This window comes from Crinia signifera, chromosome 1 (assembly GCF_055691185.1).
Source record: "Crinia signifera chromosome 1, ASM5569118v1, whole genome shotgun sequence".
Taxonomy (NCBI): Eukaryota; Metazoa; Chordata; class Amphibia; order Anura; family Myobatrachidae; genus Crinia; species Crinia signifera.
Window position 1 is genome coordinate 377196301 of NC_139217.1, and position 18097 is coordinate 377214397.

At 43.5% G+C, this 18097-nt stretch overlaps 1 protein-coding gene across 1 annotated transcript in view; it reads right to left on the reverse strand.

Annotated features, from left to right (window-relative positions):
• Positions 1 to 18097, reverse strand: part of NAA25 (N-alpha-acetyltransferase 25, NatB auxiliary subunit) — a 75890-nt gene that overhangs the window by 57071 nt on the left and 722 nt on the right. Inside the window, exons 2-6 of the mRNA XM_083151428.1 lie at positions 10769 to 10854; positions 10476 to 10614; positions 6961 to 7079; positions 5935 to 6009; positions 5056 to 5163 (exon numbers count right to left, since the gene is read on the reverse strand). Of these exons, the coding sequence (XP_083007554.1) occupies positions 5056 to 5163; positions 5935 to 6009; positions 6961 to 7079; positions 10476 to 10614; positions 10769 to 10854 (527 nt within the window). The remainder of the gene's footprint in view (positions 1 to 5055; positions 5164 to 5934; positions 6010 to 6960; positions 7080 to 10475; positions 10615 to 10768; positions 10855 to 18097) is intronic.

The window sequence follows — 18097 nt, forward strand, 5'->3', positions numbered from 1 at the left end:
AGAGGGAGGTTGCCTGAGGGCACGGTGATAAGCCTCTTGATTAGTGAAACAAAGCCAACGGGCCAACGATTGCTTGGATGCCGGCCAACCTCTCTTTTCCGCACCGTCAAGAATGAACAGGCAGCCTGATTTACGCAAAGACTGTCCTTTAGACATACACCCATAAGGCACGAACTACATCCAAAGAGACAGGGCCTTCTGTGAAAGCCGGAACCACAATAGGTTGGTTAACATGAAACTTTGTAACCACCTTCGGTAAAAAAATACTTACTAGTCCTTAATTCAGCCCTGTCCTTATGAAAAGGGGGTCCTTATCAAGAAGGGGGGTCTACAGGACAAGGCCCCCAATTCCGATACCCTGCGTGCGGACGCCAGGGCCAACAACATGATAGTTTTCCAAGACAGGAACTTCAAATCCACAGATTAAAGAGGTTCAAAGACCACTGACTGGAGAAACTGGAGAACCAGCGACAGATCCCAGGGTTCCGTGGGAGGTACAAAAGGTGGTTGAAGTTGCAACACTCCTTTAAGAAAAGTCTGCAAAACGTCTGTGAAAGAAGACTGAAAGTGCAGAGACCTGGACTTTTAGGGAACCTAAACGGAGACCAGCCACTAGACCAGCCTGAAGAAATTCCAACAATCTTGAAAGACTGAATAAAGCCTTTGGACACTTCCTTGTCTCGCACCAACGGACATAGGCCTTCCAGATGCGGTGATAATGCAGAGAAGTGACCACTTTTCTCGCACTCATAGTAGTTCATAGTAGATATGAGGAGTTTGTTATTCAGTCTGGATGCTATCAGATCTATGTGATGAGTCCCCCACCTCTGAGTTACCTGCTGAAAAACTTTTGGATGCAGGGACCATTCCCCCGGATGATAATCCTGGCGACCGAGAAAGTTTGCTTCCCAGTTCTCGACACCCGGGATTAAAATGTCGGAGAAGTTTTCTGAGTAAGCTTCTGCCCATTCCAGAATGGGCCTGACTTCCTTCATTTCCCCACCGCCCTGGCAATTGATGTACGAGATCGCCGTGGCATTGTCCGATTGAATGCGAACTGCCCTCCCTGCCAGAAGGTTGTGCGCATGTAACAAAGCTACATGAATAGCTTGCAACTCCAAGATATTGACAGGGAGCGCTGTTTCTTGGGGAGTCCCCCGCCCCTGGAACACGTGGCCCTCCGTCACTGCCCCCCAGCCGTGGAGGTTGGTGTCGGTTTTCAAGATGGTCCATGTGCATGTTCTGAAACTACGCCCCTGGAGCAGGTTGGACATCTGGAGCCACCACTGCAGAGATACCCACGCCGTCCTGGACAAGAATATCTTCTTGCGGATGTCGAGGCGAGACCCCAACCACTGGCCTAGGAGGCTCCACTGAAAAGAGCATGTGTGGAAACGCCCAAAACGAAGAGCTTCGAATTAAGTTACCATGGGGCCTAGCAACCGAGTACAGAGATGAGCCGAAACCCAAGGTGCTTGTAGTACCTGCCGTATCACGTTTTGTAAGGTCACAAATTGCCAGTGGTAGGAAAATCCTTTCCTCTTCTGTGTCCAGGATAAGGCCCAAAAAATTGATCTCTGAGATGGTTGAAGCTGAGATTTTTGAAAATTGATGAACCACCCCAGACGGAGGAGAAATTGACAGTTGAGAAGGGCGTCTTCTTGTAAGTTTTCTCTGGAAGGGGCTTTTAGTAGTAAGTCATCCATATATGGGACGATGGTCACCCCTTGGAGGCAGAGGGCGGAAACCACGCATGCCTTGATTTTAGTAAATACCCTGGGTACCAAGGACAGACCAAATGGAAGGGCCTTGAACTTAAAGTGTTGATAACTGAGGGCAAACCAGAGAAACTTCTGGTGGCCTTCCCAGATCGGGACATGTAAAGTAGGCATCCTTGATGTCCAATGAAAGAAGAAATTGGTCTGGTTCCAAACCGGTGATTACAGTCCTGATGGATTCCATTTTGAACCTGTTGTAAACAACATACTCGTTGATATGTTTTAGATTCAAAATTGGTCTGACCGATCTGTCCGGCTTTGGTACAACAAAGAGGCTGGAGCAGTAGCCCAGGCCCCTCTGCGGCACCGGAAAAATGACCCCTGACACTAGGAGTTTTTGGATGGAGGAGCACAAAGCTGCGTTTGACTCCAGTTTGGCCGGCAGGCATGTTGTAAAGAACCGATGAGGAGGGAAACCATCGAATTCTATTTGGTATCCTCGGGAAATAACTTGAAGAACCCAAGAATCTTTGCAATGGTCTGTCCAAGCCTCCAGGAAGGACATTAACCTGGCACTCACCTTGGGAACCCCCAAGTGAGCTGGAAGACAGTCATGCCACGGATTTTTCCGCTGGCTTGGTGTCCTGCTTTCTAACCAAAGAGTGTGCTGTGGAAGCGGCTCTGCCGCCTCTACCTCTACGACATCTGAAAGACGAGAAGGCTCCTCGAGATCTGCCCCTGTAGGAGAAGGAAGCTCGAAAGGAATGAAAGGATGACCCTGCAAACTGACACTTAGGCGCAGGAGCGGAAGATGGTAAAAAGGTGGACTTACCTCCTGTGGCTTGGGAGATGAGTTTATCCAACTCTGGACCAAAGAGTAAGTCCCCTGTGTAAGGAAGATCCTCCACTGCTTTTTTAATTTCTGCTTCCTGCCAAGACCGCAACTACACTGCATCTAGCCAACACCGCATAAGCTGACGTTCTGGCACCCAATTCAGAAATGTCTGCTGCTTCTTACCCTACATACGAGACAGCATCCTTAAGGCATTCCACCAGTTAAGAACGGGTCCTGTTCTGCTGAAGGCCGAGGGTTTAAAGTGACCGCGTCTGGAACTGGCAGAGTGGTATGCTTAGATAAATGTGAGACAGAGACGTCGGGAGGAGGAGAATTTTCCCATTTACCCCTTGAATCAGGAGAAAATGGATAAAGCATCTTTAAACGGTTTGAAATCTGAAACTTCCTGTCAGGAGTTTTCCAAGCTGTGAGCAAGGGCTTATCCAACTCATCAGAGTCAGGGAAAAACAATGGCCGTCTTTGAACCCGCCCAAAAATGGACACTTGTTCCAGGACAGAATCCTCTGCAATATTTAAGGTGGATTGAACCACTCTAATTAAACCATCTATGCCCTGGGAATTCTCTTCTGCAGGCTCCTCATCTAGGTAAACTCTCCCTCCTCAAGGTCATCAGTCTCATAAATCAGATTTTATGTTCAATAGAAATGTAATAGGTCTCTTGGAAGGACCTGACTGAGAAATCTAAGAGGACCCAGTTACCGACTGAGCTAGATTATTCACAGATTGAATAAGTGTCAGAGCCCAGAAACCTGCACCTGCAGGGACTCCCTTTCCCTACGAGATGCTGTCAGTTCTGCAGCCAAGTCAGCCAGGACAGACCGAATGAGGTCCCCCGCTTGAGTAAGGACTGGGGGAGCAGGAGATTGTGAATGAACGACCACAGGGACCTGAACTTCACTGTAACACTTAGCACATTAAAGGGGTGTCCTTATGTGAGGAGTGTATTGGTCATTACATTTATTGCAAACATAAAGCTGCCTGATAACAGCCAGCACACAGACACACACAGAGGCACACTGTACACAGACTTGTCACCACCAATAACTAGGGTCTGAGTGGACACAGGGAGAGAGGAGCCACAGCCAACCCCAAAATGGTGTTTAGTGCACAGATAAATTCCCCACAACAACTCACAGTACAGGTTGAGTATCCCGTATCCAAAATGCTCGGGACCAGGAGAATTTTGGATAACGGATTATTCCGTATTTCGGAATATTTTAATATTTCAATGATGTATTTTGAAGTATCTTGCATTTATGCTGTATAAACACATAATATACACACAAATATATTTTATTACCACATAAAATACACACAAACATATTTTAATTGTTCAAAAAACAAGGTTTCAAAACGTGAAACAAAATGTGTGTACTATCTCAGCACTGAATTTGAATGCCAAGCAATCATTGTCTTGCACATATATAGTGCCAGTTACATATCATGTCCCCAGTGATGCTGTTACATATGTCCCCAGTGAGTTTTTAGCAAAAAAAATTTTTTTTTCACTTTCTGGAATGTCCGTATTTCGGAATAATTCGGATAACGGATATTCGGATACGGGATACTCGACCTGTACTGTAGCTGGTGATGGGAGCGCGTATTATAGAGGCCAGGAAGCTGGTAGCCCAGGGCCTGTCTTGATCTGGAGGGAGGCTGCTGGAAAAGTGTGCCTGTAATGGCGCCGAGCAGCAAGAGGCAAAAACTTTGCCCCTTCCTTCACTGTGCGCGTCATCTGCTGACATCAGCGGGGGACAGTAAGGAAGAAGGCGGAAGCCATGCCCCCCTCACCGCACGCCATGTTAATCCCGGCAGTGGAGTTACAGACTGGCTACAGCCAGCTCTGCAACAGCCGCACTAAGGCTTTGACCGCGCTCTGCGAGTAGTGGCCATCAGAGGCCTACTCCCTCCTATCGGCCACCGCGCAATGGCCGCCCCCGGATGTTGTTATACCTCATTTTATGCGTCCCTGGAGTGCAGGGGTGAGAGCCAGAGGACCCGCAACATAAGCGGCTGCGCCGGATCCCCGGAGAGGTGACGACCAGTCCCTTCCAGGGTCCCGCGGCGCAGGCAGACCCTTGCTAAAGGGTCTGCTTGGTTCTTTCTTTGCAAAAAAATTTAAATAAATACATTAAATAAGATCAAAAATAAAACCTAAGCTCCCTCAGGAGCTATTGCCCAGGAGACCGACTCCTCGGGCACTTTTTCTAAGACTGGGGATAGAGGGGGGAGGAGCCAGCCATTACAAAAGATTAGAAGTGCCGACTCCTCAGTACACCAGCTCTATCCTCATCAGTCATCCGCAAATGACCAGCAAAGATCAGCAAAGCAACAACAGATAGATAAATCAATACATGTAACCGACTATGCTAAGTGAGACTGAATTATTTTAAGAAGTACAAGGGACAGGACATTACAGGAAAACTATGCAATAGAAACAAAGGCAAAAACACATCTGAAAAAAATGACAAAAGGTTTTACCTCAGCTTCTGCTTCAATCTTGTCCTCTTTCACCATTTTTTCAACCATTCTTTCAGCCAGGGGCAAAAACATTGTTTTGGAAAGTTTTTCATCTTGTGCTGAAATAGACTGCATATGACCAATTATTAAGGAGGGGGAGTTGAAAGTCAATAGGTTTTTCGGGCGCCCTATTCCTGATAGAGCAATTTTACAGTTGCTCTAATTGTGCGCACATACCTTGGATGCCCATTATATATCCTTGGGACTCGAAATTTGCAACATAAGTAACTTGTGAAAGGGATCTGATACTTATGCTTAAGTAAACTGAAACATTTCTTTCTGAATGCAGATACTAGTGCTGAATATAAGAAATAATAATACCATTCGATCTTTGGCACTAAAACTATTTATATAGTAGTATTGCAAATACGGAGAATATCACAAAGTAAATTTAAATAACTGATAGTTCACTGATATTTGTAATATGCAAGAGATTTGTTGTCACGATAAAATATCTATAGGATTTGATATCTATAAAACATAAGTGGATATACAGTTTAATTAAAAGTGTGACCTAACAATACTAGTTCACTCGGATTTATACAAGATATTAATAACCCCAGAAGGGGACACCCTATAACCAATAAATAACACACAGGGACTGATTTTAAATATTTTAATATTCATGTACCGCATCAGGAGGGGTGCAAGATGTGGTTTCTGCCCCGTTGCAACTGCATTGTCCACCCTTTACCCACAATTGGACTGATCCCCAAGTTGGAAAAACTATCACTGCTATAAGTCGCAAGGTCTTAGTAGCTGTTTAAATGGACATGTTACAAACAGACCATAACCAACACTACACTAGTGATAACCAGATTACTTTAATTCATTTCTCACCTGCATGATCAAACTCATCACAGACCAGAAATAATAAGGATTTTTTGGAACAATTTTGTATAGGGCCATTCCAGCCTGAAAAACAAGATGTAACAATAAATTAAACATACAATATAATGGAATATATTATATCATTCTGTAATAGTTAAAATGAGTAACCAACAAGATTTAACTTGTTACGTCTATTTTGGGAATTACAGGAATAAAAATTTAAATTATACACAGCTTGCTGTTACGGGCGGTAATCAGCATGCCGGCTTTCGGGAAGAAGGCAGTCGGCATACCTATGCCGGAATGCTGACACTAGTCAAAAGACCGGTACTCCAAAACTGCTCACAATGCCAACTCCACAATCCCGACTGTCTGCATCCCTAACATAAGCATGCCAGGGAGAGTAAAGGTGTGTACACACGGCAGGATATGCAGGGAGATGTGAGTCCCGATGCGATCAGATCACATCGGGACTCGCATCTCAAGGCATGCTAGAGGGGCACAATTTACACTATATAGTGCAGATCTGCACTATATATAGTGTTGCCCGCCCTCTCTATCTGGCTGCCGATTTGCGCTCACACGGGAGCGTGCATCGGCAGCGCACCAGGCTTGCAAGCCCTAAAAAAAAGCATGCAATTTGGCTTCAGATGTTCCATATATCGGAAACATCGGAAGCCAAATCTTACCGTGTGTACACACTATTAGTTATGCTAAAGTAAGGGAGTTGTATGATTATGGATTATGTTCTGTCCACAGAACAGTGTATTTCAGCGCTATTCACCCTAAACTCATTTTTCTTATCTAGTCCATCTTTCAAACGTTTTGGAGGAACATTAAAGATGGAGACACGCTGCTGACTGAGCCGAGTGCAAGGTTCAGAAAAATATTTTTCTGCATGCAGATTCTACTTATTTATTTAGTATCCCCTAGAAGATAATATAATTGTATTGGTTGCTATGGGCAATATCCCATGTTCAATAGAACTCCCATCTTAGTAAATTCTTTGTATCCAAAGTAGAAGGATTTCCATACCTGCTGCATTTTCTTGTATTCTCCCACTCTGGCATAAGCCATAAAGAGATGAGAATGGTACTCTTCACTGCTGGGGACTTTCTTGACAGCTGCCTCATACAGTTTAGTGACCAGTTCCGCTAAAGGGAGGAAAGAAATATAGTATTTACAAAGAACAGTTTTCCGCTGTACAGAAGCCAGGACATTCCCAGACTAGCTAATAATAGATATTTAACCATTTATGTCTCCTCCTGACCTGATAGACAAATTCCCTATCCAGTTACAATGGGAAAAAGAGCTACAACATATATTTCCTCTCAAACAGTGGGATCCACCCAACCTCTTTTTCTTTGTCAATGTGTACTGTATGGAAATGCACAATTAAACTGTTAGTAGACTTTGCCTGACCCCCTCAAAGCTCCACAAGATGTGGCTCACAGGTTCCAAACTCTTGCAGCTCTCACGTCGCCTTAAATTTACTATTTTCCATGGTTTTGGGTATGTTTCTTTGGGACAGTGTCACAGATAAATCTTCTGCCTTCCTTACACCATTTTCTTCATCGATATATTATTATTTACATGCTCTATAAAAATGTAATGTTAAGGAAAACATTTACATGATCTCTCAATCATGACTCAGAAATGCTACAGAATTCTAGTTTATACGCCTCTCAAGTGTCCCAAGTTTTGCAGGGTGGTGCGTTTTTCTGAGCCTGTCCCACTAAAACACCAGCGTGCCTCAGTGTTTTGTGGTGGTGGGGTAATCGGGAGGCAGTTCAGAAGCACCCCCGGTCTAGCTGTTCTGTTTAGCAGAGCAATGGTAAAAACCATGCACAGGGGGGCTATTCATGTTTTTTTGCCCAAATTTGACTCTCCCTATTCAATTCTTCGCCTGGACGAAAGCCAATTAGATTCGGGAAATTGCAATAAATTCACATGGTTTTGCTGAATTCGCTGACGGTTTCATCCATTGTGATGCGCAAACCCTCGTGATTTAATACTAATTGTTGAATTAGGTAATTCCTCATCTTCTCATCCTCATTTATAAGTATATCAAGAGTGCGCCCAAAAAGTGTGCGTCTTTAGTTTGCTTCTCTGCAAACAAACCCCCATATATTCAGTCACTTCTACTGAATGCTGGGCGCACCACCAATCCAAAACTACAAGAATTGGTCATAAATGTGTTATATTGTTTTTTGTAAAATACACACTGCATTGCTATTGTCTGTGCGGATCCTCCTACACTCACCAAAACGTCCTCATCTTTGCGGCCACTGTTTACGACAGTTCCGTTAGCCGCTTTCAGAATGACATAGTCTGCTCACCACGCTTCAGGCTCGGTGGCCCGCTCCGCTTGCCACAACTGTACTAAAGGTAATACATGGTGGCATAGACACAGGAGGGTGGCGTGGATCCAGGGTGGTGGTGCGCAAAGATTCCTACGCAAGTTCCATAGCGTAAGCGGTGGCAGCAAAGATGAGGAAGGTTTTTTTTTTGTAGGAAATCTGGCCATAATTGAATACCCCTGTACCCCCCTCCTCCCGTGTCTATTCAAGAGAGAGGGGGAGAGAGAAGAGGGCTTCGCTAGCAGCTCTCATTGGAAATATTTATATCCCTTGTAAGCCTTTATTGTGTATACTGATGTTTACAGAACACCGTATTCTAGATATTTATAGTTACAGGCTGTGCACATTGCTTCTTATTAAATGTGGTGTTATTTAGTAATGTATGTGTCTTGATTCTATCATTCTGCCATGCCAACACCTTTGTTCCCACATTAACACTTTAATACACACATTTAAATTTGATTTAAAAAAATGCATCAATTAAAACCACACGTCACCTAGGTGGATAGCTATGCAGAAGTACAGTATATTATATGCACAGTCTCTGATAAAGAGAATAATATAAATTTGTAGAGATAATTCATAGTACTCAATCCTGAGCACTTTGCTCGACCTCCCATATGAGTGTCAATATGCAGCAGTGTCTTATGAAAGAGTCATTCAGATGTAGGGGAAAATTTACTAAAATGGGATGTTGGTATGGGCAACCAGACACAAACTATTATCTTCTAGAGGGTGCTAATGAATAATAGTAGATTCTGATTGGTTGCCCATGGCAACATCCCATGTGCAATAGAACTCCCATCTTAGCAAATTTCCCCCGTAGGTACTTATGTACTTTGCAAAGTCTCATAATGTCGGTTCCACTTGATAAGATCTAGGTAGCTTTTGCCAGATATTATGCACCGTCTGTCCCGCAGCACAAGCAGGTGCCTAGTGCTGATGCGCAGCTAGTCTCGAGCTAATAAGTGCAGGAAATATTTGCAATGTGCAATGGCAGTGGAAGGGGGAAGCTGCCTGTGCAGGAGACAAAGGCCCTTATTCAGACCTGATTGCATTACAAATTTGTTCTCAAAATGGGTAAAACCATGTGCACTGCAGGTGGGGCAGATGTAACATGTGCAGAGAGAGTTAGATTTGGGTAGGGTGTGTTGAAACTGAAATCTAAATTGCAGTGTCAAAATAATGCAGCCAGTATTTACCCTGCACAGAAACATAATAACTCACCTGAATGTAACTCTCTGCACATGTTTTTGCCCATTTTGAGAACAAATTTGTACTGTGATCAGATCTGAATAAGGGCCTATGTGGATATACTGTATGCTGGCCACCTGAAGAGGTGCATGGCCATCAAATCACTTGCTGGTCTCTGGGAGCGAGGGCACTTCTTTCATGCAAATCGAAGAAGGTGGGTAACAGTGACACTGGAAAACTCCAGTACCTTAACACGTTTCTCTGCCATCGGGCTTTCAGCTGATCTTGTCATTTATCTAGTTAAAATTGCCTAGCACATCGCATCATGCATACAAGGATCAAGTACGCTGATATGACACTAGCAACTTTTTCAAAGCAGGTGAATGAGGAAGGACTATATGCCGGACTCTCACTGGATTATTTGGTGGCCAAAAGCCATTTCCATCTCTTTCAGCTACTTCTAGTTAGAAAGGTCCCATCTTAAGGTGCCCACACGCTAGAACGATTTTAACTCAATCTCTGTTCTCTCGGTTATACCAATAAGTGCACAATCAGGGGTGCATACATGGGGAAAACCCATTGACTAGCAACACAATGGTCAAAGTGACCTAATATTCACACACAGTGCACAGATTAATAGAAACAATACATTTCTTTTCGCTCAAATCGTTTTTATAAATCAAGCCAACAGAACTCTTCTGTACAGCCTTTTGTATTAAATGGTTGCACAGTAGTTACTAGAAGGTAATTTCAGACATCCTCAATCTGTATAAAGGCCCTAAAAAACATACTTGCTGGGTAGCAGCAGACACATTCTCAATGCTGTGGTGTGCCACAGACCAGAACAACCCTACCTAATGAGCAGAAACACTGTTTACTGTAGTAGCTGTGGCACTGTAAAGACATCTGGTAGTGGTGACAATTAAAACATAACCCTTACAAACAAACTATTAAATAGCATTTCGTTAAAATAGGTATACATCTATATGTTCTTACGTCGGTGCATTTCTCTATACAAGATGGTGAGTGCCTGCAAGGAGTTGTCATCAGTAGGCTCCAGAGCGGCTACCTCTTGGGCAAGTACAAATGCTTCATCTTGCTTCCCAGTTCTCTGTAACCCAATGGCTTTGAGGACCTGACACACATAATAAGCAAGAGATTTACTAACGGTTGACATACAGAACTGAATGAAAACAAAAAAAGCAGTGTTGGTGTTCATAAAGGATTTACTGTCCAATATACAGTTAGAACTGGGCTTTATGAAGCAGAATACATGGATTGGTGTGTACCTTAGCACAGTGCAGATCTTTATGCTTCTTGAGCAGTTTCTCAGCCTGCTGGATGGCCATTTTGTTGTTCCCATTGTCAAGATAATCTACAACACAAAACATACCATTAGTCATCATTACTGATCCATAGGATTACGGTCATCTCTGTGGCACACAATTGCCTCATGAACCTTTAGGTTGATATATAAATCACCAGAGTGCATACAGAATTCAGTATTCAAATAATTAGATCAATGTAATCATCCATTTCAGAAGCATATCATTTTAAACCTTAAAATATATACAAAATTGGACATTTTACTTCATTAAAACACAAATTCATATACATAAAAACCCACCTCTATCTCCTTTATAAAAGATATCAAACCAGATAAGTGTAGAATAGTAATATACCATCAATTGGTACATTGATTTAACCCTTTGGGTGGTATGGCCGGAAATTTTCCTGGCTCAGCTGAGCTGCCGCACCGGGCTGTCCCGGAAAATTTTCGGGCATGTGACACACACAGCGAACATTTACTTCACAGTATCAGAACATATATTAGAGTTACGCAATATGTCAAAGTGGCTAGAGGTCTGTCAAATTCGACTAAAGTACTGGGGTGCAATCTGATACCCCTTTCCCGCTGCAGCTCTGAAACGGTAAATTACTGTTTTATTAGCCTTTTTAAACGGGTAAAAAGTAGTGTTTTACCCGTTTAAAAGCAGTTTTTTCGGCAGTGGGAAAGGGGTATTCATTCTACCCGTTAAAAAAAAAAAAAAACGGCATGGGGCCTCCCCCCCCACTACCGTAACCAGCACCAGGCTGAAAGAGCCAGGGCTGGTATTAAAAAGATCAGGAAACCCGGCAAATAGGGGCTCCGCTGAATTTTTAAAACCAGCCCCAGGCTCGGTTCCCTAAATACGGGGGACAAAATGACTAGGGGTACCCCGTATTTTAAGAACCAGCCCCAGGCCCAACCAGCTAGCAGGGTAATGCCACAGCCGGGGGGAGACTTTATATACAAGCCCCCCAGCCAAAGCATTCAGCCCTGTGTCAGCCTAGCCAGGGGACCGCCCCAATAAAGGCCCCCCCCCCTTCCAGGACTTACCTGGCCAGGCTGAAGCTTGGTGCTGTCCCCGGTGACCCTGGAGCGGTGGTCAACGGGCTGATTAAATGGTGTAAAAAAAAAAAAAAAAAAAAAGAATAAACTTTTCTCTTATACTGTGGAACTATGAGTCCCAGCAAGCCTCCCCCACATGCTGGGACTTGGAGAACCACAAGTCCCAGTATGTGGGGCATTAAATGGCCTGCTGGCACTTTCAGTTCCACAGTACAAGAAATAGTTAAATAAACACACACTGACAACCAAGAACAATAAAAAAAGTTTAATACATACATACATACATACATCACACACATACTGATACTTACCTATCTTGAGCCCGTAGGTAGGTCCCTGGATCCGGAGCTCCAGTATCCGAAGAAATCCATAGGGGTTCCTGTGGAAGAAAATCCTACTTACCAAGGTCCTCCGGCAAAGATCCCGCCCTCTTCTTTCGCCGTAGTCCAAGTCGCGAATCACCCGGCCGGTACCCGCTCACAGACTGAGGAGAGACGCTGATGTTTCATCTTCAGTGTCTCTCCTCCGAATGATTCTATTGGCCGCCTAGCGGCCAATCAGGAGCCGAGGTCCTCTGGAGAAGATTCCGCCCTCTCCGGGTGATACGCGACTTGGACTGCGGCGGAAAGAAGAGGGCGGGATCTTCGCTGGAGGACCTTGGCGAGTAGGATTTTCTTCCACAGGAACCCCTATGGATTTCTTCGGATCCTGGAGCTCCGAACCCAGGGACCTACCTATGGGTCATTACCCGTTTAGGCAGTGGAAAAGCAGCATGAGAGATTGAGCCACTTCAATATTTTTAGGATAAGTTTAGTAGCACAGTTGTCAGTAAAAATAGCATATGTGAGCACCTTCACATTCTTTTTATTCTACAATACTACCATCACATTTCAATAAAGCCCAAATGTACAGTAGGTGTGCTTGACAACAGGATAACATAGTGGGCAGTATTCAATGACATTTTTCGCCACCCACAGTGAATCCGTTCTTTCCTACGCCGTGGAATCGCCGTGTTTTTAAGGCGATTCGCCGTCACCAGTCCCTCCACCCTATTCAACGTGACTAAGATTCGGCGCCCCTGATGGCAAATCTTATCCCCTGCGGGAGCCGGCGGCAGGCAGGGAGATGGAAGTCTCCCTGCCTGCCCCAGAATGTATGTGGGGGGGTAGGAACCCCCCCACCCCCCGGGACACAGGCAGTACAAGCTTCCCCCCGGAAGAGCTAGCAGGGGACCGTGTAGGAGCTGCTAGCACTGCTCCCGATCGTGCATATGTAATGATCGGGAGCAGTGAATATATAATGAGCGGCACTCGACTCCCTGCTGGCTGTTAATTTAAGAAAACATTTATTTTTTTTACACAAAAATATATATTCATGTGCTGTAAGCACATGAATAAAAATAGAATGCCCCTTCACAGAATAAAATTCCTGATTTTTTTACACCAATTAAAAAAACAAAAAACATTATTTTAAAAGTTCACATTCCACTTCACCATGAGAAGATGGCGACTGCTGCACGGTGACTATATGGCGAAAATCACTTAGAAAGCAATTCGCCATCTTCTTATTGAATACACTCACGGCGAATCATATTGAAAAACCACAGCGAGTTGCAGAGACTATCAGATAGCAAATTGTCCATCATTCACTGTTTGTAGATGGTGAAAAGTGCACGTTGAATAGGGTGATTCACTTTCTGACACAAAAAATCACCTTCCAATGCGAAAATAGCACAAATTTGCCATGAATACTACCCAGTGACTCTGCTTTTTCAGCAATATTTGGTAAACACCTCCTGTAGTCCCAGCTGTCAAGTCACACCATCATTCTGCTTAGAAGCAACTAGGACAGAGAGAATGTGGTGACTCTGCTAAGAGTAAGGGGGAGGACCAAACCCCAAAATAGCTAGTGCATGTGGGAGGAACATACCATACCAAAATAAGCAGTATGGTAGCTAACAATACCAAGGTTGCAGATGGGATTAGGGGAAACGCATTAGAAGATGTATAAAATAAGCAAGTAACAGCAATCAGAAGGCAATACAAGCAATAATAAAAGCTAATTGAAGAACACAAATTCATGCCTTTCCTAACACATCTATTACAAATAGCTATCACCATCAGAAAAAGGAACAAGACAAATAAAGGATAACAATAGCCAGAATTCCTTCAAGTGACAATACACAGTTGGAAATGTAGTCGGCTGCAAGATGCATCCATCAACGAGAGTCCAGCAAGTTTGTGTGTAAAGGGAAAATAATTTAGGTCTTTTAAAATATTGAAGATTTATAAATAAAAGTCATTAAAATGGCAAATTCTCCAGAGTCACGGTAATGTCTTTGTCACCGCCTAAAATACATCCCCCCCCTATCATGTCCTTAAAACTAGTGTATGCATGGTTTTCTAACCAGTTCAATGTATAGCTCAGATACCACAAGTAATGTGAAATAATAAGCTCTCCGACATTGCTGGCATCCGTCCATCAATTACACAAGACACGTACCTATTGCTCAAACCACTGTTGGCTTTGAGAAACTAACAAGAAACTTGACTACGAACAGGCTTGTTTAAATAAATAAGCTATTATAATAAATAGGACATTATTAGTGGCATTCGTTTAATACAGTATGACTAATATTGGCATATGGAACTCATAGCAATTAAAAATACAATAAAAATGTTCTGCACCTCTATATAGGATAGTATTGGATTTACTGTACTTCGTCGAAAAGTTAGAATGTCAACATGTAACATGTGCATAATGCCAACACTGATAAAATGTCGACATGTTAACAATGATAATAGTCAGCATGGTTGTTAGGCAGTAATTAGCCCTGATGCCTTTTTGAATTAAAAAAATAGCCTGATACTGTATTTATGACCGATGGTAACCAATTAGAGCCCGCTTTATCAGACAAAATCGCCTGAAAAAAACATGGGATTAAGGAAACGTTTCCAAGATCATGTATTATTGTGACTTTGGTGGCTGTTTATTGGGGATTCTGCTGTATCAGAGGAGGAGGAGGAGGACGACACCACCAGCATCAGGGCTAATAAAGTACTGCTGCTCATAGGATATCCCCTCTAAATACTCATCTAATGTTCTGCCAGTTGCGGCTTTAGTTGCGGTTTTGTGACATTAACTGTAACCTGCAGCTGCGGTGTGAAGAATATCCCTAATCCCAAAGTTGGCATTTCACTTGTCGACAGTTGCAACAGCTACATGATAAACGTAAATACTGCGATTGTCGACGTGCTGACCACATTTTCTTACAGTATATAAAACATTTATAATGCACACACACACACACACACACACACACACACACATATATTTGTATATTAAGGGTAGTTAGATTTTTATGGTGTGTATTTATGAGTGTTGAGCCCCCTGTAATTGTATTTACTAGAGCATGTGGTCACAGGCCACTGCACCCCAACCTGGGAATGGCAAGTGCGATGGTATGCTGTATCTATATATGTGGGGTAATTTTTAATTAACCTCTGTTATTGTGATCATAGCTTTCTCATGCACCCTAGATAAGCACATTTATCTGAAACCTGTCGCAGCTGCCCCTTTAACACTAATTCAGGAGTTGTGTTGGTCACCTTTAAACGCCATAAGGTAGTTGGCAGGTGAGCTCTAAACCAGAAAAATAACACATGTTCATTTTAGCTATGATGTGTAAGCAGTTGCCAGGTTCCTAAGAAAACCAGTTGTTAGTGTAGGACTTGCAGTGAAATGGGGTCCCTTAGCGATGGGCTGCAAGCTTAAGATCAATTCATGAACACGCCATTATTTATTTATCTGTATATTAAGGTGAGTTACAGTAGTTTATTATGGTGAGTGTTGAAATTATATATATATATATATATATATATATATATATATATATATATATATATATATGCAGTCCAATTATAATAGTAGCAAAAGTGATTCTGTCATTAAGGCCCCCATACACTATGCGATTTGGGCACGATTTCACCCGATTCAGACGAATCGGGCCATGAAATCGGCCCAATTCGCATGTTTAGACATCCTCTCCGATCCAATGCGTGGTCCCGCTAATGTATGAGTCTTAACTTACAATTGTACAGTTAACTTGCAATGAATATTTCAGTAATGGGGTTGCATGAGTGCTGGTTTGAGACACAGGTGCATGTGGAAGAGCTTGGCACATATTTGCATAGTGATACTCCCTAAAGACTCCCAGGCGTATTGCCTATTTATAACAACATTCCCCTTGCATTTTATTGGGTATGTTTCTAGAGTAGGGTAGCTAAAAACACCCTTGGACAAATCTGAGCCAACTGTATCCACACAGTTATCCCCAGCCCCCATAGACAGGTCATATTCACCACCATGTCTACTGGATCGCAGACTATGTAGCCTGTAGATGCCATATATACATTTACATTCCGATTTCTCTGCAGTGCACATAAGCCCTGATAACAGGCCTAATCCTTTGTAACATGCCAGAATCGCAGCAGAGTCCCATCTCACTACACCACCACTTTGTGCTTTGCAGTAAATCTTGTTACATTTTGCCATACTCCTATGTATTTACAAAAACAGGTCAGCTCATTATCGGAGAATGTTTATTAATAATGTAATAAGCACTTTGAAATAACTTGTTTACCTCAGATATGAATGCCAAATGCAATACCATATATGGAAAACTCCAATATTGCTATATGTAAATAGACATTAACACCCGTTTCCCAAGACTGACCAGCCTTGTGGTGCTCAGTACAAAACATGCAACACAGCATTCAGTCATCAGATTACTGACATAAGAAACATTAATCTAAGCAACGTCAGTCTTCATTCATCCATATTCAATTTTATAGTGTGCTTAATTATAATTACAGAAATCATTTATATCAGGAACAAAATAAGAATTGGTTCCTGTATGCAATCTAAACTACTACAATAGGCAGAAACATCCAGATAACTTACAAAAGCTTGCCACAGTAGATCCCATTGAAACCATTACAACAGGGCTGACTTATGCTGAACATACACTTGCGAGATATTGCATGCAATCATTCGATTTCGACCACATTTGGCCGATAAAAATGCATACAATCATTCGATTTAAGGGGACACTCGACGCGATGCACGGGCACGCCGGTCGAATGTAGGGTCTCAAGATCTTATGTGTTGCACATAATATTTATCGAATTGCAGGACAATCGCATGTGTTTTTTTACCACATGCGTCGATCGAATGCAATCCGCTGGTGGGGGCGGAGGGATCGCTTTTTCTGCGGCGCGTGGATGGGGAGAAGGGGTGGGAGGATCAGGTGGTGGCGTGGGAGACGGCGGGCAGAGGGCGGCATTATGTGGTGCAAGAAGTAGCGCTAACGGGTGGTGGGGTCAGAAGTGTTTAAAACACTGTGCAGACCTCTGATTGTCTGAGATAGCTCAGCCAATCAGAGGGCTGCACAGTGTTTTAAACACTTCTGCTGCCACCACTGACTGATCCCCGCTTCTTGCACTACAGAACACCGCCCTCTGCCAGCACCCAATGTGCCATCTCAAGATGGCATGCCATGCAACATCAGGTGCTGCAAAGAGGGCACTTAAACACCACAAGATGCGATCGGGTTCGATGGACATAGCACTGCAATGTCGCATCGAATCCGATTGACAAGTGTTCGGGCAGCATTAAACCGGTCTTTGAGTTAATGTTTTCCTGACCTCCTAGCTGGTGCACAGGTGTAATCATTACTGTCACATTTTCAAACATGTTGCAATCATTCACTGACACTTTCTACAGGGTGTGGTATGGGGCTCCGACAGTGGGGATCCCGACTGCCGGTGCTCTGACAGGGGGACGAGCGCAAAGAAGCCCCTTGCGGGCTGTCTACGCTCGCCACAGGTTCTATACTCCCTCTATGGGGTTCGTGGACCCCCACAAGGGAGAATAGCCCCTATGAGTCGGCATCCCCCGTCGGAACAGCGGCAGTCGGGATCCCGACGTCGTGATACTGACTGTTGGGATCCCCACTGTCGGAGCGTCATTCAGAACCCCATTCTACAGACCCACAGGTGTTCTTGAAAACATTAACTGTTGGTAGATCTCAAGGATCGGTTTGACCACCCGTATATTTTAATTACGCTTGTTTGATTCAGGATTTTTTTTATACTTTAAGGTTTCACATTTTTGCATAAGGACATAAGGAATATAAAACAGTTTGCTATAACTGGAAAGTACTGTG